The sequence below is a fragment of the Haliotis rufescens genome, unplaced genomic scaffold, assembly GCF_023055435.1.
Source record: "Haliotis rufescens isolate VD_foot unplaced genomic scaffold, xgHalRufe1.0.p SCAF_65, whole genome shotgun sequence".
Classification (NCBI taxonomy): domain Eukaryota; kingdom Metazoa; phylum Mollusca; class Gastropoda; order Lepetellida; family Haliotidae; genus Haliotis; species Haliotis rufescens.
Genome location: NW_025964356.1, coordinates 1,358,930 through 1,380,398, shown reverse-complemented (window position 1 = coordinate 1,380,398; position 21,469 = coordinate 1,358,930). Strand labels below are relative to the sequence as shown.

Sequence of the window (21,469 nt, the reverse complement as noted above, 5' to 3'; positions counted from 1 at the left end):
CCTCGCATTTTTCGCATGGAAATAGTTTAAAATACGGGTTTGAAATATTATTATCTCTTTCCTTAACCATTTAGGCATTAAATAACTTTAAAACAGTCGCTCTATATCCTTTCTTGGAAACTATATAGCTTCCCTTTACTACAAGGGGTCGTCTATACAAACGTCCCTATGGATATAGCCTGAAAACTTAGTGGCACATCTGGGAGCCTCGCATTTTTCGCATGGAAATAGTTTAAAATACGGGTTTGAAATATTATTATCGCTTTCCTTAACCATTTAGGCATTAAATAACTTTAAAACAGTCGCTCTATATCCTTTCTTGGAAACTATATAGCTTCCCTTTACTACAAGGGGTCGTCTATACAAACGTCCCTATGGATATAGCCTGAAAACTTAGTGGCACATCTGGGAGCCTCGCATTTTTCGCATGGAAATAGTTTAAAATACGGGTTTGAAATATTATTATCTCTTTCCTTAACCATTTAGGCATTAAATAACTTTAAAACAGTCGCTCTGTATCCTTTCTTGGAAACTATATAGCTTCCCTTTACTACAAGGGGTCGTCTATACAAACGTCCCTATGGATATAGCCTGAAAACTTAGTGGCACATCTGGGAGCCTCGCATCTTTCGCATGGAAATAGTTTAAAATACGGGTTTGAAATATTATTATCTCTTTCCTTAACCATTTAGGCATTAAATAACTTTAAAACAGTCGCTCTATATCCTTTCTTGGAAACTATATAGCTTCCCTTTACCACGGGGGGTTGTCTATACAAACGTCCGAATGGAAATAGCCTGAAAACTTAGTGGCACATCTGGGAGCCTCGCATTTTTCGCATGGAAATAGTTTAAAATACGGGTTTGAAATATTATTATCTCTTTCCTTAACCATTTAGGCATTAAATAACTTTAAAACAGTCGCTCTATATCCTTTCTTGGAAACTATATAGCTTCCCTTTACTACAAGGGGTCGTCTATACAAACGTCCCTATGGATATAGCCTGAAAACTTAGTGGCACATCCGGGAGCCTCGCATCTTTCGCATGGAAATAGTTTAAAATACGGGTTTGAAATATTATTATCTCTTTCCTTAACCATTTAGGCATTAAATAACTTTAAAACAGTCGATCTATACCACCTGGTGAAAACTATATAGCTTCCCTTTACCAAAGGGGCCCTCTATACAAACGTCCCCATCGTAAAAGCCTGAAAACTTAGTGGCACATCTGGGAGCCTCGCATGTTTCGCATGGAAATAGTTTAAAATACGGGTTTGAAATATTATTATCTCTTTCCTTAACCATTTAGGCATTAAATAACTTTAAAACAGTCGCTCTATACCCCCTTTTGGAAACTATAGCCTGAAAACATAGTGGCACATCTGGGAGCCTAGCTTTTTCGAATGGAAATTGTTTTAAGTACGTTTTTGAAATAATATTTTCTGATTCCTTAATCTTTCATGCATAAACTAACGTAAAAAGAGTCGCTCTATACCACCTGGTGAAAACTATATTGCTTCCCTCTGGTGGGGGTTGGAGGTGAGGAGTCGGGGTGAGGGGTTTGCAGTGATTCTGCTATATCTTTTACTCCATCTTATCTTCATATCTTCTTATACAATCTCTGCGTTTCACATCTGAAATTGGTTTGTGTCTCGGGGTGTGTTACTGTTGGTCATCACCCTTTCTTGGTGAGTGTGCCTCAAAACTAAAACAGCCACAAACCGTAACTTTTACGACATGATATGTCTTAGACGAACATCTTGTCTCTGAAATTAACATATTTTACAGATATAAACAGTTGTTAAATATTAGTTATGAAATATATTAATAATAAAACTCTCTTCATTTTCAGGGACTAAACAAATCTGTAGAGCTATAATTGCCTGGAAATTCACAACACACGTAAAGATTGCTATCACCCATCACTGACAGGCCGCTGAAAGTGTGTCTGACAGGATCATTTACTGACGCTACTGCCTCTCCCCAAACACGCACACTCTCACTGTCAGTCGTGGGCAGTTGAGAGAGCTTAAGTGTCTAATGTCCAGAAATCTCTCGAAAAATCCGACAACGATTTCAAAGTTATTCAATATTTCTGCAAAATCTAAAGATTCTGTTTGCACTATACTTGTAATGGGATGTCCTCAGTGGTAGCGAGAACTTGAATCCGATTTTATGAGATTGAGGTAATCTAGGCATGTGATTATTCCTGTTTTGTTTATTTAAAGCAGTAATTGTTTATTGTTGAGCAAGTTTATCTCTGCAGCCGTTGAAATATGCAGCTTCTCGCCGACTCGTCTCGCATCAAAACACAAGGCTGTGTACTCGCGGGCAACAACAACAAACGTATATTTCGTATATGGTGACACGAGGCAGGAGACTATACGTTTAACTGCAACAAACTCATACATTTAATTAAGCATTTTGAGGATTTCTTTTACAAACTGTGCTAGTTTTCTTTGTTCTGATAAACTTTCAGTATTGAGTAACATAGTGGTATCGCACAAGGTCTTGTAAAATACTTCTTTTGAAGATATAACTTACGCAAGTTATGCAGAAAAGGATATATTAGTAGATAGTGATATTCGTCAGCTAAGTCAATGACTACAAATTCTGTCTTCCCGCGGTATATTTTCCCATCGCCCCTTTTCTATTGGTAATCTATGGTTTGTGGATCTTATTTTAGTAATCGGGATACCGAGTCTTCAGGGTAGCGACAGCAGATGATTTTCTAACTGGAGTTTATGTTTAAATATTCGGTAAAATACTGCCTTGGGAGAGTTGTTTACATAACTTGTCCACGTCTGGCTACACTGATTTAATCCGTTTATATTTGGCATGAATTGTTAGGTCCATATAAAACTAAGGCCTAATCTATCAAATAGTCCTTTAACATATTTATGGTTACAGCAGTCTGCAAAACTATACATAACAGTACACGTTGGTTTATTATAAGTTATCTTAGACCAATATGTCAACATTCTTTGTTTAATTAAATCCGTAATAGGGGTTCTTCCCAGCTCTCCATATAAAAAATAGTGGGGTGTGCTTTTTTTACCCTTAGTATATATATTAAGAAATCTGTGTAAACATTTTCTATTATATCTAGTTTATCAAATCCCCAAATTTCGGAACCATATGTTAATATAGGCACGATTGTTTGATCAAATAATAATAGCTGGCAGTCTATTGGCAAGTCAAGATTACGTATTCTAATATATATTAAGTGCTTAGCTTTTCTAGCTTGAGCTACTAACGACATCTTGGCTGCTAGGGAATTTCAAGTTCGTTTAAAAACCAGACCCAAGTACTTATAGTGATCTACTACTTCAACAACATTATCGCCTATCCTAAACACATTATTGTTCTTTCTTGATCCAAATACAACCACCTTAGTTTTATCAATATTAATACTCAGCTTCCATTGTTTTCAATATTCATAATAAAACATTCATATTATTTTTCTCTTAGGTCACAGGGGTTATCTGCAAGTCTAATAGTATCATCTGCATATTGCAAAACAATAATATTTTTACAGATTCTAACTACTTCATCTTCCGATATAACATCAATACCTTTACGTATTTCCTGTTGTAGATATTCTTCAAGGTCATTTAGGTACAGAGCACACAGGATTGGCGATAGATTTTCCCCCTGTCTTACTCCGATATTACTAGAGAAAAACGATGAATCTTCACACGACTTTATGCCTTGATACATGTTAAATATGAGCTCGAAACGTTTACCTTGTACATTTGTTTTTATTAATTTTTGCCATAGCCCAAAGCACCAAACGTTTTCGAAGGCCTTAGAGAAGTCTATAAATGTACAATACAGTTTCTTTTTGTGTGTCTTGAGGTATTCAATGAGGGAGTGCAATACGAACATGTTATCAACAGTAGAATATCCGTATCGAAATCATCCTTGTGATTCTGATAACAAATTATTATTTTCTAGATAATTATTAATTCTTTCACTTAAAATAGAAGTAAAGGGCAGATGACCACGGAGTACGCTGATGACTGTGTCGGATTAACGAGACTGATTAATGAGTGATTTCGGTAATTCGTTGCAAATTAGGTGTGTCGGAGTCGGAGTGCTAGACTGTCGGATTAACGGGTCTAAATAGGTTCCCATCATTAGTGTCGGATAAAGCCGATTGTCGGATTAACGAGACTTGATTGTTGTATGACAGAATATACGTTTTTATTAGAAGTACTAAGACAGAGACATTTCTTCTGACTGCAAAGTTTTCAAAGAGCAGTACATCGAAAATGTTCTTCACATAACGTGTCCCGAACATGTCTAGGTGAGGCAACTTGAGTGGACAATACTTTAAGCCAACTTGTGAATGTTCCTATTAATTTTTAACCAGAAATGCCAACCAATTAAACAACTAAAAAAAATACAAAGGTTGTATAGAATAGAATAGAATTTATTGTACTGAACACCCTCATAGGGCAGGGTACAGACTATGTACATATGAACATGTATATAATTATAGATATGACAGGTATATGTATATATGATGTACATTTTGTATAGAGGCATTATTTCATTTACATCATATAAACATTTATGTATATTAGGTTATTGCTGGTTATTTCACTTAATTGGATCGAATATAATAGAATTTTCTTATGGCCTCAGCTTGTACATGTGGTATATAGTCCGGGCAACAAGACTTGACCATTCTTTTGGTGGATTCATAAAGTGTTTTAAGAGGTTTGTTTTATCGGTCTGGGAAGGGTCGCCTATTTCTACCAGTGCCATCAGATTTCTCCTAAGGTCTGTATATAGTGGGCATGAAAGCAGAAAGTGTTCTTCATCCTCTACGGAATGGCAGTCACAGTGCGGACAGAACCTATTTTCAACTGGGGTGTTGGAGTATCTCCCCCTCTCAATTTCCAGGCTGTGAAGACTCAGTCGGAGCTTGGTAAGGTTGTATATGTCACCAGGTCTCCAATGTCATCACACATGTCTGGCCAGAGCTCGAGTGGCAGGGGAAGAGCAGGAGCAGGAGGTCTTGGTGTGGTGTCACTAATGCCAGCTGGAGATTAACTGATGATTACAAGGCCTGTGATTTCAGCAGATTTGTACAGACCCTGATACTGCAGTAATCTTGACTTGCCAAATATCATAGGCTTGGAAGGGACTGTAATGGATATATTTGTTTCATGATCTGTATGACAGCATAGGTACAATAGGATTATGTCTGATTTATTTGTATCTGGAAAGGATATTTATTGCAGAAAATAATCCATTCCCGAAAAAAACACATCATAATTCATACATACACATATACAGACAGACATACATACCTGAAAACACAAAGAAATAATTTAATGCATAGAAAATATCAACAGTACAGATTTGATGATATTATACATAAAATGTCATAGGTTGATCCACGGGAATCTATTGCTCGACACCATCCATTTGAAACATATGCAATTGATGTTGATGGCTAAATATTTGAGAGGATGTGGTGAAATAATATGTTTTCATTATTGTGGACATTTACATTTTGTGTGGATACTTTTCCAAAGAGTATATTTATTTCTTTCGTGTGTTTGATACAATAAAGTAGGTAGTGTCTTTCCTCATTAATGGTTGAACATGTAGAGCATAGTTTCTGATGTAGTGGGGTGGGTGGCTTTGTATGTCTTCCAAGTTCTATAGTTAATTTATGGTTACTTACTCCTAGTTTAGAAAAGTGCACTCGATATTTTCTTATTTTACAGTGACTGAAATATGATTCTAATCTTATTTCATTTTTAACTGTCCTGAATGTCCTCAGTTTTTTCTTGCACCTTTTGGGGCACGGTTGGCCGAGTCGTCTGAGGCGCAGCAATTCGCTGTGCAGAAAAGCGCGTCCCTTGGGCACGCCAGAAATCTATGATCGTGGGTTCGAATCCCGGTTCGCCCCGATTATGTTTCTAGATTTGGTCAGTACGACAACCGTGCTCGTGGGTTTCACCGAAGTGGTTAACGTCTGACACCTGCATCACTTCGGGCTTTCCTATCACATGGAACGGGGCGGTCGGGTAGCCTAGTGGGTAAAGCAGAATTTCACTATGTTGAAGAACCACCATAGTGATAGCAATTCGTAATTTATATTAGTACTGTGTACATAAGAGTATAGAATCCTAGTTCTGCTCGCCTTGCCCAATTGTGTGTTGTTTTGTTGACACCTAACATGGATATACAACATCGGCGCCGCAGTTTCTCGGGGATTAATTAATCAAAGTTGTTCAGACTAGGGGTGTTGCGTCTATACCCCAGATTTGGGTAGATTATTGGTAGACTGAAGCTTATGGTAGTACCTAGACCCTATTTCAAGGGAGGTTTGGCGCTATTATTAAGTTTATCATTTGCTTCAAATGTTATTCATAAATAATTATATCTATCCATAACTAGAATTTTTGCACCAACCAAGGTCCAAGTATTCGTTTCTTCTATTTTACTTGATTTGCCAAACACTGCAACATTTGTTTTTTCACCTTTAATCTTTAGGTTATTTGTTACACGAAATACTCTTAGACCATCAAATAACTCGTGCAGAATTTTTGGAAGTGGCAAAAAGTACAAAGTCATCGGCAAACAACAAATGACAAATGTTTAAAGCATTAAGTGTTATTTTGTTATTTTCTTGTTTGATATGTGGTGGACGATCATTGTGGAATATATTAAATAATCTGGGAGACAAAATGCACCCATGTCTTATGCCGATGTTGGATTTAAAGGATTGTGAAATGCCCCGTCAATTTTCACTTTATAAGAACTATTTCCTGACATGTTATGTGAAATAGCTTTGTTAGGGGTCGTGCTCTGTCAACTGAATCAGAGGCCTTTTGAAAGTCTACAAAGGAAGTGTATACATTTTTCTTTTTACTTTTTGTTAAAACTATTAAGTAAATATTTTATGAACAAATACATTACTTGATGTTCGGTAGCCCTTTCTTAATCCAGAATGAATATCTTCATTTTTGGAAACAAGAAGTCTAGACTCTCTAGACTCTTTCCTTTTAGGGTCTGTTAGGGGACTTGTTTGTTTATTGTGACGTGATACATTCTGTGGCAAGTTCCAGATCCCAGAGGAGTTTCTAGGGAGTTAGAGATGTCACAGCAATAACTGGATAACACATTTAGTGCTTCTGTGAGATCCTAAAAGATAAGCACATACTACCTGAAACCCAGAATGGGGCATGCGGTTGACATTCTGTAAGAATGAGGTTCATGAAGTTGACAGGGCTAACTGATACATATAAACAAGGAACATCCTGCCTCATGATAAAAGTGCTAACACCAGCTAGCTACAGATTTTTGAAACTTAGGCCGTGGTCAGCCTTTAACACACCCAGGGCATCTCACAACAGACTCTCAATAAGACTCAGATATTTACAGAGCGCTGAGAACTCACAAACAGGGCTATGTAACTTTCAAGACTGGATCATGTCCAAAAAAATATTTCTTGCAAGGTACGTACTATTTTTTTAAGTTTTCGTGCAACGTTGAAAGGAAGCAGGATTTGCTTTCAAAATGCCACTTTGGGAAACATGTACATTGTCACGTGTTAGTTTTTAGTAATTTATTAAAATAGAGGCGTTTCTTTTCTCCATGTTTGCGGGTATAATATGTCCAGAGTTTTGTTTAATGGGTTTCAAATGGTTTTCGATTAGTATGTGCTCGCATGTGAAACGTAAAATATTAAAATTTCATAAAGAAGAGCACTCCACGTATCTTTCATGTCGGGGACAATACGTATTGAATGACGGTAGGGTGAAGGGCGTTTAGGTTTAGTCTTTATCATATGCGCAGTGGAAATGAGTATCTATTGTTCTTTTTATGTAAAATACATTCATTTGAATATTACTTTTTCTCATGTTATGTTATGTTATGTTATGTTATGTTATGTTATGTTATGTTATGTTATGTTATGTTATGTTATGTCATTAAACATTCTTATGGAAGGAAGGAGATAATAATGCTGCATACCCGCATTTGAAACTATTTCCATGCTCCTGGATTTGCCACTAAGTTTTCAGGCTATTTCCAAAGGGATGTTGTGTAGATAATCTCCCCCGTGTTAAAGGAAAGCCATATAGTGTTCCAAAGGGGGTATTGAGAGACTCCTTTTACGTTTGTTTATACCTAAATAGTTAAGGAAGGAGAAAATAGTATTTCAAATATAGTTTTCCAAACGGGACACAGAACGATTCCGTTTACGTTTTTTTATGCCTAACTAGTTAAGGAAGGTGAACATTGTATTTCAAACACGTATTGTAAACTATTTGCATGCAAGAAATGCGAGGCTCCCAGATGTGCCACTACGTTTTCAGGGCATTTCCAAAGGGACGTTTGCATAGACAGCCCCTCGTGTTGGTTGGGTTGGTTGGTTGTTTGGTTGTTTAACGCTGCACTCAGCAATATTCGAGCTATTTGACGGCGGTCTGTAAATAATCGAGTCTGGACCAGACAATCCAGTATTTAATATGATGCGCATCTCTTCACGCAATCGGGATCGATGATCGTGTCAAAGCGAAGCCATATATCTTCCCAAAGTGCGTTTTTAAACAACTCTTTTTAAGTTATTTGATGCCTAAATGAATGTGAAAAGAACTAATACTATTTTAAACCCGTATTTTAGCGTTCCAAACGGGGTGTAGAGCGAATACATTTACGTTATTTATGCCTAAACAGTTAAGGAAGGAGAAAATAGTATTTCAAATACGTATTTTAAACTACTTCGATGCGAAAAATGCGAGGCTCCCAGATGTGCCACTTAGTTTTCAGGCTATGTCCATAAGAACGTTTGCATAGACAACCCCATGTAGTAAAGGGAAGCAATATAGTTTCTAAAAGGGGGTATAGAGCGACTGTTTTAAAGTTATTTTATGCCTAAATGGTAAAGGAAAGAGATAATAATATTTATAATATTTCAAACCCGTATATTAAACCTTTTCTATGCGAAACATGTGAGCTTCACAGATGTGCCACTAAGTTTTCAGGCTATTTCAATTGAGACGTTTGCATAGACACACACACGAACACACGAACACACGAACGCACGCACTCATTCACTCACTAACACACAAATAAGAAAGTAATGGTATATGTTAACTATATTGTTCGTACTATATAAGGTTATAGAAAGAGATGGCTGAAACTCGTTAATGGAATTGTGATATACATAAACCAAGAGCATATATTCCTAGTTATAAAGACATTGGTTCTAGTTTAAACTGCCTACACCTTGTGCTAAAAACTGGTAACAGTGTTAACATAAATTTAAGGATTCTAATGGTTGTACACATTTCTTCAAATGTTTATATATTGTCATTATTTTATTTCTTCCAGGCATGGACGTTGTGAAACAAACGTGAGTATTATTATCTACAGTGGCCATGTAACCTAGACATTGTAGCACCCTACCTTCAGTTGGTTACAGATTTTCATAAATGCACGGCGAAGATAATGGATATCGACGCGTTATGTTTCATTTAGTACTCATAAATGTAAGTGGCTTTACACCACTCAGTGTCCGGGAGTCTCAAGCAATAGAAAAATAGGACTTCTTTTGAAAACTTGTTGATTTTACACTTTCTACCTTTGTCTACAGAATGAAGACATATGGCACACAAAAGAGCTCGGCACATGTACATTGTAAGAGTTTACTGGCTAAAGTTGATGGAATACTCCAGTGCGAACTGTGTCCAGAATCAACGTCACGACGGTACAATGTCAAGGAAGGACACATCAACAAGCACACACAACATGCCGTGTAAGTTGGGGGTATGTATAAATTGGTGTTTGTTATTAATCTAATATTGCGTGGTATGTACCTAGCGTATACGTGGCATTACGCATACGTGTAAAACGGTGTCCATTACACAACCTCACAAGCCCAACGCACCATTTTATCTGGTATAATAGTGAGGTGAGGTGAGGTAAAATGGGGTTTAACGTCGCCTCGAAGATTATTGCACTATTTAGCGACGTGCATGCTCGTGTTTGTGTGAGTGGCTGCTTGTACTGGTCCGGACTGATGCCGTTTTATAGTGCTAGCTCACTGATATACCATGCCACAGTTTAACATGAATACCCCACACAGAGACAGCATACTGACTCCGAGCCGACCAGTCCTTGTTTAAGCACCTTAATGCCGAGCGCCAGACATGTTAACAACAAGTACCATCTTTTGGTATGACGCGGCCGGGGATCGAACCCCGGACCTTCCGCTCACCGGGCGGACGTTCTACCACTAGACCACGGAGGCGGTCCGGTATAATAATCCGTATTTGTGTCCTTGCAGATTTATGGGTGTTAAGCTGCTTTTTGGATTGTACTCCGAAACAAGACCGGTGCCATTACCACTGCCCGTGTGGTAAACTCTTCCGGAGAAAGTTCACATTTGTCCGACTCACGACCACGGTTTGCCCTTTTGTTCTGACAACAAACCAGACAGCTTCTGAGGAAAGAACTTCAGCAGAGTCCCCTAAAATCCAAAAAGTGAAGAGAGAGCAAGTTCCGAAAGTGACATGTTTTGTCTGCAATGCAATGATCTCTAAGAAAAACATTAAAAGACATATTGAGACACACAATGCACGAGATGAAGTGAAAACCAAGTCATACCAACGTGGAATATGCGTTGATAAACACCGCGGTCTCTACATGATCAGCAAGTCCAGTATCGGTCCAGATTACCCACTTCATGTACAAATGAACACTGTCACACAGCAGATACAATGTGAACATGAAAATTGCAATTTAGCTTTGGGTGTTGCAGCAAGGGGCAATGTAGGTATTTATCAGTGCCACCATTTGCAATCAGTTATCATAAAGAAGTGCAAAGCGTGCGGTCACTTCTACAGGTACCAAGAGCACAGGGATGGTATACACAATTTTGACGACCACGTGTTCCTGTCAGTTCGCCTGTGCCACTGGTTCAGAGTTAACTTGAAGGTACATTATACCTAATTTAGTTAGTTTATGGACGACTCCCTTCTCCAAAACAACACTTTGCATATTTATGTGATCGTGATATCTGATTGTTGTATGGCGCATTGTTTGTTGATATATGCACTTGATGTGGGCCGGTGACATTCGGACTTTAAACACTTTTGACTGTTAACTTAGGATTAGTTTAAAATATCGGCATAATGAATGTGATCAATTTCGCCTGCTTAATGGTTTCAGAATCATACAGCCGTTGGAAGGGCTGCCGATATCTTATCAGAAGATTCCGGCTTACATTTTCCCGGAGACAAAATGTTACAGGGATATCTGCACTTTGAGGCAATGTGCGATCACAAGTACAACTTTACCTGTGACATCTGTGGCCGTTTTCCATGTTGCCTGGTGACAGATGCAAATAGGAAATGTGCATTTCCATTAGCATGTAAGTCTAATTTATAATTTCCAGTGTCTAAGAAATGTATAAGCGCATTAACGATGTAGTTTCAAAATGTAAAAATGGAAAGCAAAAATGTAAGGTCCATTATCTCATGGTTGGTCACAAACAATATCCCATAATGATGTTTCCTTATCCCTGTTCTCTCGTCTCTTATGGTAAACATGTATTGCTTACAGTGTCACAAGTACCAGGGACAGAAACAGCTACAGATGGAATCAACATGGATGTGTTTTGGAGCCAAACGGTGGAGGCGTCTATTTTACTTCGGGGTTTTGGAAAAGGTGCAAATCCTCATATTGTATTATAAATGACTCATCTTGTCTGTGTGTGTGTGTGTGTGTGTGAGAGAGAGAGAGAGAGAGAGAGAGAGAGAGAGAGAGAGAGAGAGAGAGAGTGAGTGAGTGAGAGAGAGAGAGAGAGAGAGAGAGAGAGAGAGAGGGGGGGGGGGGGAACTAAAATTAAAGTTACTGTAAGGATATTGTTTATATACACTATAATGTATTTATCATTTCATTCCCTGACAGAAGCAGCCAACGTCGGGCGTGTTACACCTAGTTATGACAACTGGGCTCCTTTCATTGGATTAGCCAGAAAAGATGAAAATGCTTTCAACACTGAAGCTGAAAAAGTTCGATCTCTCAGAACCCATCTTCGAGATACAGATTTTGATACAGGGGATAAGGAACTGACTGAAGATTTCCTGATCCAAATGTTATGTGAAAAGAAGGTAAATATGACATAATCGAAAGGCCTTATTGATATCAACTAGGCACATTTGTATAATTCTTGCAATCTTGATATGCGTAGGTAGTAATATTACAAATTGAGATATGATATGATATGATATGATAAGCATAGTCACTCATGTTTTCGACATTTTCTATATCATATCATGTAGGTGCTGGATGTACGGCACTGGTGTACAAAGATGGAAGTAGACGCCAAAGGGACCAAATTAGAGATGATCAACAGCTTGAAGGAAAAGTTGAAAAGCAAATCAACCTTCAACAAGTTATTTTCAAGCATATGGGGCCATTCTGGTAATTATGCCTACTATTGCATTTAAAATGATGAATAAAACATATATAGTGTGTGTTCCCACATTCAAGTGCCAGACTAAATGATGCAAAATAACTACTTACTTTGTAACACAATTGCTTTTGCTTGGTAATATTATTTTCGTTAAATGTCTTCAAGATAGGCCATCCCCAGCCCCCTCTGCATAAGAATCAGCACTGAGTCTGTTAATGGAATGTCATTTTGTAACTTGAAACTCCACAATCTGACTACTGGAGTATATAGTATACTATTAAAAGCAAGGTTAAACCAAATGTGTCCCATCACTATGTTAATGTTCATTCAGGTGGATGGGTATCAGCGTCCTGCCCCCATAGAATAGTGTACGCATTCAAAGCTATTCTGAGGCCTGAAAGTGTCAGAGACCATGTCGACATCATTCTATCTATGTCAAGACAACCGCCAGTCATCATTAGTGACGTAGCCCCAATGATGTCACGCCATGGTAACAAGCGGCGGAAGAACATGTTCTCGCCCAACGAAGGACGCTTGGGTGAAGCGACTGCAGACAACATAAAAAAAGCTAAGGAGGGGGTATTTTCAAAGAGTATACCTTGCATGAAGGAATGGGTGACAGTAGCACCAGTCTCCGACTATGATTTGCCAACCTCAAATGAAACGTTCTGTTTGCTGGATAGGTTTCATGAAGGGAATACAAAATCAGATGAGGAACTCCTAAGGCGTATAACGTTTGTTCCCGAAATGAAGGGCTCAATAAATTCACAAGTTGAAGAGCAGCTGCACAGGGAAATGAACCGGAACAACTACTTTCTAGATGCGATGTCGCCGGGAAACTACATGTTTGTCCTGCGATTGCTTCTACATTTTCACAATGAACATACAAACAGGAAAATGACAGAAGCAATCAAAGGAAAACTGTACACAGACATTTCGTATGGTGAAATACGTCATGACAAGTTTGGCCGCCTGCATCTTTCAGGTAAGAACTTATAAGTGGCATTCTATGACATGATCATGTATGACGTTTATTGGGAAGTGAGTGAGTGAGTATGGTTTTACGCCGCTTTCATCAATATTCCAGCAATATTGCGGCGAGGGACACCAGAAATAGGCTTCACATGTGGGAATCGAACCCGGGTCTTCAGCGTGACCAGCAAGCGTTTTAACCACTAGGGTACTCCACCGTCCATATGAAGAAATTGAATACAATATAATAGGTTGACATTATTTTGACGATATACGCCAATCAGCACGCACAAGCGTCGTATTTCATTTCCAAAGTGACATTTTACCTTCCAGATTTGGACAATGCAGCAGAAAAAGAAGGTAAATTGATACAATTTATTTCTAACATGTTGATATACATGTACCTAAACATGCAGCATGATTTAGCATCCATTACGTGCCTTGTCTAATTATAAGTTAGATGACAAGAAATAATAAAGGCTCTTGTTGTATTTTATTTGAACTTTTACAATGGCATGTTAAACTTTATCTGTTGTTTTTCAGTGATCCATTCATATAATTTTCAAGGCTATTGTTCCTTTTACAACCAATGGAATCTGCTTCGTCGGATAATCGAGATAATCGTTCTGGTGTTGACCTTTCATATTTACAGGGAAAACAGACCTTTGGACGAGGACTGAAGACGCACAGAAGCACAAGAAAATATCGCTCAAATGTAAGTAACATTTATGTATCTGTTGGGCAGTGTGGTACCCTAGAGGTCGGTGTTCTTCCCGATGGTCAATGTCCGATTTCACACGTGGGAAATGCATGAAGCAAATGTCTTATGTCCCTGTATGGGATATTGCTAGAATAGTGCTAACAGCGGCATCAAATATTAGTCATTTCACTGATGAATCTGTTGACCTGCATGTATTTTTAGCACATTAATATAATGTTTTAATGTGAAGTTCACATGTCATGAAGTCACATGTCATGTCAAGAGGCCGGTCACATGACCACGAAACTGACGTTTATAAGCGTATGAACAACACACATTGAAATTTAGATGCATGTCTTCATGATACTGTATTTCAGAAATTGTCGTAAACAATGGCGGACTTCTTCCACATCCCCATGGGAAACTCCTGGGAATTCTCTATAACGAAGAATTGAGAAGTGTCAGTATTGATCATTTGGGCATTTTCATCTTGAACTTAGGGTTTCTGCATACAAGTGTTTGACTGTATGGCAGTGATGGAATATCCTCGTTACGACTCATCCTAGTGAACATAATATTTAAAGATATGCACACACAGACTATAGACTCGATCCGTGCCTAGATTGACACATGTGCGCGCGCGCACACACACACACACACACACACACACACACACACACACACACACACGCACATATATATATATATATATATATACACACACACACACATATTGCCTACTTTTTATTGTACTTTTGTATGATACAGATCACAAAGTTACCTTGAAACAACTGCAAGAAGCACTGCAGAAGGCTAGTCCATCAAACGTGACAACGTTTTGCCAAGGGACATCAGAACGACTTCTGGCCTCGGTAACCGAACACGGGCTGCGTTTTAGAGGGAGAACTGCCGGAGATGGCAACTGTTTTTTCCACGCAGTTGTAGATCAGCTTCAACGCCTCGATGCCAGATCAGTGTTTGACCACAGGGGACTAAGGATGGCAGTAGTTGGCAGCCTACGGAGGTATCCTTATGTAAGTGCACACCGGACCATATATTTGTGCATATGTAAGCTCATACAGAACCCTTCTATATAAGGGCGAGCTGTCATGGAAGACGCATGCCACTGATATATGCTTAGGCGAGTACAGTATAATAGGCTAGTATTGGCTTCAAATTAATCTGTGTCTAGGAACACATTTCGAAAGGATAATACATAATCAGATAACAACATAATGGAAAACAGCATTGTCAAGGAATCACATGGAGAATTCATGCAGATAACCATTGTGACGTGTTATTGGTCTGGTGAGGGTACTTGGGTTGCCCTTCGCGTGCAGATACACTCGATAAGTGAATACAGATGATACAGGATGTCTGCGCACATCATTCAAATTCATAACACAGGTATTCAGTGGGGTTCAGGTGGAGGTACGAAATTTCGCTGGACAAGGCAGTTCCAAGACTGGCATAAAACATGCCGACTAAAGTGGAGGATAATGTCAGTTCTATAGCTGTGTACATGGTCGGTATTTTCTAACATGGTTAATGGACGTAACTCTGCACAGCGAATAGATGACAGCTCCTTGTTCCTCGCCCCATTCAACCTCACCTCGCTATGATTAGAGTTTAAGGCGCATGTAGGTGTTTAATTTCAGAGAGTGATTGTGGTTTTAGCCGGTCAATGGAACCGTTGATGACCTCAGAAATTAGATCCATAGATGGTACTCATCTGGGAAATGTAACAATGGCTTGCGGCGTGACAAGCAAACGTTTCAGCCACAATACTACACCCACACCCTAAGTGTGCCTAAAATTGATATATGATGAATTACTAATTAAAATGCTACCAAACCTGCTTGTGTAACGTCAATTATATATACTTGTTTTCTATAGGAAGGAGGCACACACCTATCCAATTTTGTCGATGTGCAACGGCACAAAACCTGGAACCTTTACTTGGAGGCCATGTCTACACCGGGTGAATACGTTGATCACCTTGTAGTACAGAGAACATCGCAGTTTCTCAAAAAGGACATTGCCGTTTTCACAAGTTCCGAAGATGGAACCGCGTCCGACAGCAATGTTGTAATGATATCTGGTGGACCAGGAGCGGCTATGATGTTAGGTCACTATCATGAAGCACATTATCAAAGTCTGGATTTCCAACGTGCTGGTAAGTATTCTATATTCAATATTTTCATTCATACGGGTTTCATATATAAGTAACTAAAAGATCAAATATGAAATAAGTACCCACTTTTGCCACACATTTGCTTTCACCAACAGTTCTTCTATATCAATTCTTCTAATTCAAGAACCTGGGCCAGTGGTTGGCATAATAAGTGTTATCATCCGATACATTTTAGTCGTCTCTTAAGACAAGCGCTGGCGACTTATTCTAATTAAAAATACAAAGTATATTTTTTTTCACAACCGCATACAACGCGGAATATTTCCTTTAACTATCACCACTATTGAGCCTTTTACGCCCAGTGGAATCTGTTTCGTCAGATTATCGAGACTGGTTAATCGCTGTCGTTGACGTGTTACATTTAAGAATTAACTTCAATATATATCTTTTGCTTTTATGTTGGTATAAAGATAAAAACCGGTTTGCACACTGTGTACATAAGCATAAATAAGTACGTCAACGATAGTAACTTCACAGTCTGTTCATTAAACACACAACTGTAGCCAACATTTCGAGCTAAAACAGCGCACACACTTCATAAGCCAATCATAACACAGTTGTTCGTTAGTGACCTAAATATTTTTCGGTAATTGTTTCCGCCTAAAATTCCTTGGTTAGTCAATGAAATGCCATGGAATCACTTGCAATGTATATAAGTACAAGTAATAAAAAAAGTAATACATGACGTATATGTCATTTTAGCAAGCTGTTGCCGAAACAATCCGTCATTGTTATTTTAGGACAAGTGGAATGTTCCACCGCGCAAGCAGATTCATCACCATTGCCGGCGGAGGATGTGGTGAGTGTGATGAAACATATTGATATTTTCGTCTTTACAAATATGCTTACGATACAGGGCGAACTGCCTTAAGGTAGAGAGTCATGTAATAATGTTTGTTATTACAGGGCGGTTTAACTGTAACTGTTACTTGTAACCTATAACTAAGTACACTTACAATATATAAAGGAAATATAAACTTGGCGGATACAATGATATCTTTTATATATAGATATAATTTGTTGTATGTTTTTCAGTTTCAAGATATCTGTAATGATGACAGAAGATTGGACGAAATAGTAGTGACGATAGGTCCCTACCGAATATCAAAATTGGATATTCTGACAATAGCACCAATACTTCCGAAAGAAACAGAAGACCAGATGAGAGTGAAAATTGACAAAGAGACCAGATGGGCTGTGGGCTGGCTATATGATCAGGTATGTGTACACCACTGTATACACATGAAGTACATTTATTAAACGGTGATAAAGTGGAACAATAACGTTAATAATATTATGTTTCTTTGCAGATAATAAACGTCTTCTTGTATGTGCTGTGTCAAAGGTGGGGGGTAAGTGACAGGATATTCAACATACCGTGATATATACATATGATATGTACAAAATGATATGTAGATATGTTTACAAGATGCCATGTCATTCATTAATAGATTAATCAACTTTGTTACAAATTGTGATAATGTGTGCAAATACCAAAACAATATTCGTCCTTGAATATATCACTTGCTATTTTAGAATATGTTATTTGTTTCGGGGTAAGCAGAGAAACGCAGCTTTATCAAGCCAAGTTATAGAGGGATGGCAACATTTCAAGTCCAAAAGGAGACGCCGGGCGCCACTTGTTCAAAAGGTCAGAATTGCTTTTTAGAAATATCTGCAGTTACAATTTTAAACTGAAGACAAAATATGCCAAGGGAATATATAGTTTTTTTATTCGCCCGTAAAGAGATCACCCGTTTAATAAACATACAGCTGTATAACACGTTGTATTATACCAAAGCGCGTGCTTATATACTGCGGGAACAAGTTTCAGTAACAAATATTGAAAACTCCCAACATCCTTGGGCTTATTCAACGACATTGCGTGTAGTGACGATAGATCACTGAGAGGGTATGCACACGCAATGACCCTCTCAACCCTGATGCTATGCTGACGTCACATGACATTGTTTCGTGGTTGGATCTTGTAACAATATTCTACATATTACGTCAGAGGGTATTGTGACGTGTTGTAATCTTTTTGATGCAGCATCCTGAGAAGCCAGAGGTCTTCCATTAAGACCGAGGGTTTCTGCAAATGATAATGCCCTGAAAATAGCGTTACCGTTATAATAGCTAAAAAGGATGGAATTTGTTATCAAATAAAAAGAATCAACGATATCGGTTTTGAAACATTTACTGCAATCAACACGAATGTCACTGACCCGCTTTTACAAATATGGAAACGCCATAGAACAAACCAGATGACGTCACTATTGAACATGACGTCACCTATCCCTATCCTAACAAATAGTCAAAACCCAAGTATGACATCATCTGGTTTGTTCTATGACATTTCCATATTTGTAAAAGTGGGTCAGTAACATATTTAGAAAAGTTATAAACGGCAAGTAATAAATAAATTACTAAGCTCGCTCCTGTTTAATAACATTTTTATGAAACTCGTCAATAGTTTCTTATATCGGACTCCCTTTCGATCGTGAGATACCAGAACTATTCACTCGTTTCATACAATAAGTATTACAAAGGAGCTCGTTTAGTATTCTCTATTTGTCATAAAGTGGGAATGGGTAAAGAGAAGAATATTTCGAAGATGACGTTGAGGAGAAGATATCATTCGCTGTCGGTTGGTGAATAAGAATCGCCTAGCCTTGCAAGGCTTGTCATTATTGAGAAAGGAAAATTAAATCTTCAAGAAAAAGCGTTTTCTGAAATTGACAGTATCATAAGTGAGATAAGCTGCACTGGAAGAGTTTGTGAACCGCCGAAAGACGCCGACATATTGAGGAAATGAATTGAATGAATTGAATAAAGTTGATGAAGACAAACATTCTCTTAATTTAGCAACAGGTAACTGGATACATATCAAGTCTAATCGTTGCACATACAGTGTATATTGCACCTTACGGTTTATTAAGCAGCAGCAGCTGTGACAAGTTTATAACAATGTCATTCATAGAATAGAACTTACACAAAAGGCATCCGGTGAGTTATCACTGTTGGGGACAAGAGATCTACTCACGCATCATTGATCTGAGTACTCAAGCAGTCCAGACAGACGCAACCCATGCACTGTGTCAAAGGCCGACAAACTTATTCTCAGATCTGACGTTTACAGAACACCCCTAATACATGAATCACTTCACTTAAAGTCAAAGGCTCTTCACTTAGTTTACTCTTTTCCATATTTTCAATTTTGTAGATATATGTTTGTACAACACAACCATTAGCCATCAAATGTATATAAAGTTCAGTTCAGTGTCTTGCGTATGTGTAATGGACAGTCGCTAGGGCAAGTGAATGAGTGAACTGTTCATTTGAATAATTGTGTCATTTGTACTACTTGCTCTGTGTTTATATCTAATACTCTCTTAATTATGTAATCACGACCCCAAGAACGCGAGGGTTAGTACATGTACTGGTCTTCAGCAACCCATGCTTGTAGTAAAAGACGACTAACGGGATGCATATCATCGTATACCATTTGCGTGATCGATGCTCACGATGTCAATCACTTGATTGTCTGGTGTAGACTCGATTATTTACAGACCCGTGGTCATTAGCTGGAATATTGCTGAGTGCGGCGTTGAATAACAAATATAAATGTATTAATGGCCTTAAATGTTGATGTGACCCTATGGGGAGTCCTAAAGAAGTAGGCGTTGCCTCAAGTAACCTGTGCTTGTCGTAAGCGGCGACTTACGTGGACTGGGTGGTCGGACTCGGTGACTCGGTTGATTGAGTGTCACAGTATCCCGAGTGTGTTAATATTTGCTGGTGAAGCTATTTGAAGCAGGTATACCTAACACACCTTTTTTATTACAATGGATATATTATATGTGTTTATTATTCTGTTATGAATAAATTTCTTTGTTATCATGTACCCCAAAGTTTGAGTTCTTTGTGTGCACTTAATGCATGTGTATGGTTTTATACGCTTCAACGGCTACATCACGGCGTCGGGGGGCTGCAGGAATGGGCTTCAAACGAAACATTACCCCGATGTAAGGAATCGAACTCGACAGTTTCGGCGTTGATTGAGACACTGAGCTACCCTATCGCTAATATGGACATATTTTCTTCACACCTATTACATTTACAAATATTACCGTGCAAAGTGGAATCTGTCGGGACAGGACTTTAACTAATCAGCATTTGTAATACAAGGCGATATCAATGGTGCCGAATATACTATGATTCATAATAATACTTCTATAATATTCCTAACACAGGCCTCTGTAACAATCAGACTTACTTTCGGCCCCACAATAAGTAAAACGTTCATTTCCCCTGGATGTCAAAACATTGACGCAATGAAGTCCGAAGCAGATATTCCACTGTACTACACAATACACATTGAACGTCAAAAGCCCATTGGATGAACGTGCAATTGCAATGCTGATGCGATAGGGTAATTCTCTCAAATGTTGGCGGCAAAGGGAATTCCAAAGCTTTGTACACATAGATTGCGGTGTTCTCAGCATTCCAGAGAATCCTGCGCTCGTCCTTACGGTAGACTTCACCAAATGCATGGTGATAAATGATGATTTGTTTGTTGTTTAACGCCGCACTCAGCAGTATTCTAGCTATATGACGGCGTCTGTAAATAATCGAACCTGCACCAGACAATCCAGTGATTAACATCATGAGCATCTATCTACGCAATTGGAATAAGATGACATACATCAACTAAGTCAGCGAGCCTGACAACCCGATACTGTTAATCGCCTTTTACGACATGCATGGGTTGCTGACGACCGATTCTAATCAGGAGCATAAACGGCGTCTCACCTACCATGGGAGGTATTTACAGGTTGTTACAATCAGCAATCCCCGTTATTTGAATCGGCCAGATGTTGTATTTTTAGTAATTTATTGTGTATTGTTCGTCATACATGATGCGACACACTAATGCAATATTTTCGCCTTTGTTAACGGTACAAAAACACTACAGAGATGTATCGTGCCGGGCAGTGATGTATATAATGTGTATGTTTTTGTGAATGATAGATGAGTATGTGGGTAGTGTTTGTATGTGATGTATGCGCACGTGATATTGAGTGGATGTGGTACACTGCATGTGTGATTGAAAATGAAATGCGTGTAATATTTATGTGTGTGTGTGCGTGCGTGG

General features: G+C 38.5%; 2 protein-coding genes across 3 annotated transcripts in view; both read left to right on the top strand.

Annotated features, from left to right (window-relative positions):
- Window positions 1–12,232, top strand: part of LOC125375988 — a 37,851-nt gene extending 25,619 nt beyond the window's left edge. The window contains exons 2-7 of one of the 2 annotated variants that reach the window (XM_048387108.1): window positions 9,361–9,382; window positions 9,623–9,795; window positions 10,316–10,965; window positions 11,200–11,401; window positions 11,593–11,697; window positions 11,941–12,232. In XM_048387108.1, the coding sequence (XP_048243065.1) occupies window positions 10,561–10,965; window positions 11,200–11,401; window positions 11,593–11,697; window positions 11,941–12,158 (930 nt within the window). In that variant the 5' untranslated portion in view covers window positions 9,361–9,382; window positions 9,623–9,795; window positions 10,316–10,560 and the 3' untranslated portion in view covers window positions 12,159–12,232. Of the gene's footprint in view, window positions 1–9,360; window positions 9,383–9,622; window positions 9,796–10,260; window positions 10,966–11,199; window positions 11,402–11,592; window positions 11,698–11,940 lie in introns of those variants that run through there. The other variant, XM_048387109.1, reaches the window with a different exon arrangement.
- A 92-nt stretch (window positions 12,233–12,324) lies between these two features.
- Window positions 12,325–20,966, top strand: LOC124149329. Its single transcript, XM_046520835.2, has 10 exons — window positions 12,325–12,456; window positions 12,780–13,433; window positions 13,754–13,780; window positions 14,073–14,135; window positions 14,889–15,154; window positions 16,017–16,296; window positions 17,055–17,113; window positions 17,350–17,532; window positions 17,625–17,666; window positions 17,879–20,966. Exons 1-10 carry the CDS (start codon window positions 12,345–12,347, stop codon window positions 17,981–17,983), a joined length of 1,791 nt encoding a protein of 596 aa, XP_046376791.2. The 5' UTR covers window positions 12,325–12,344; the 3' UTR covers window positions 17,984–20,966.
- Window positions 20,967–21,469: the final 503 nt, after the last annotated feature.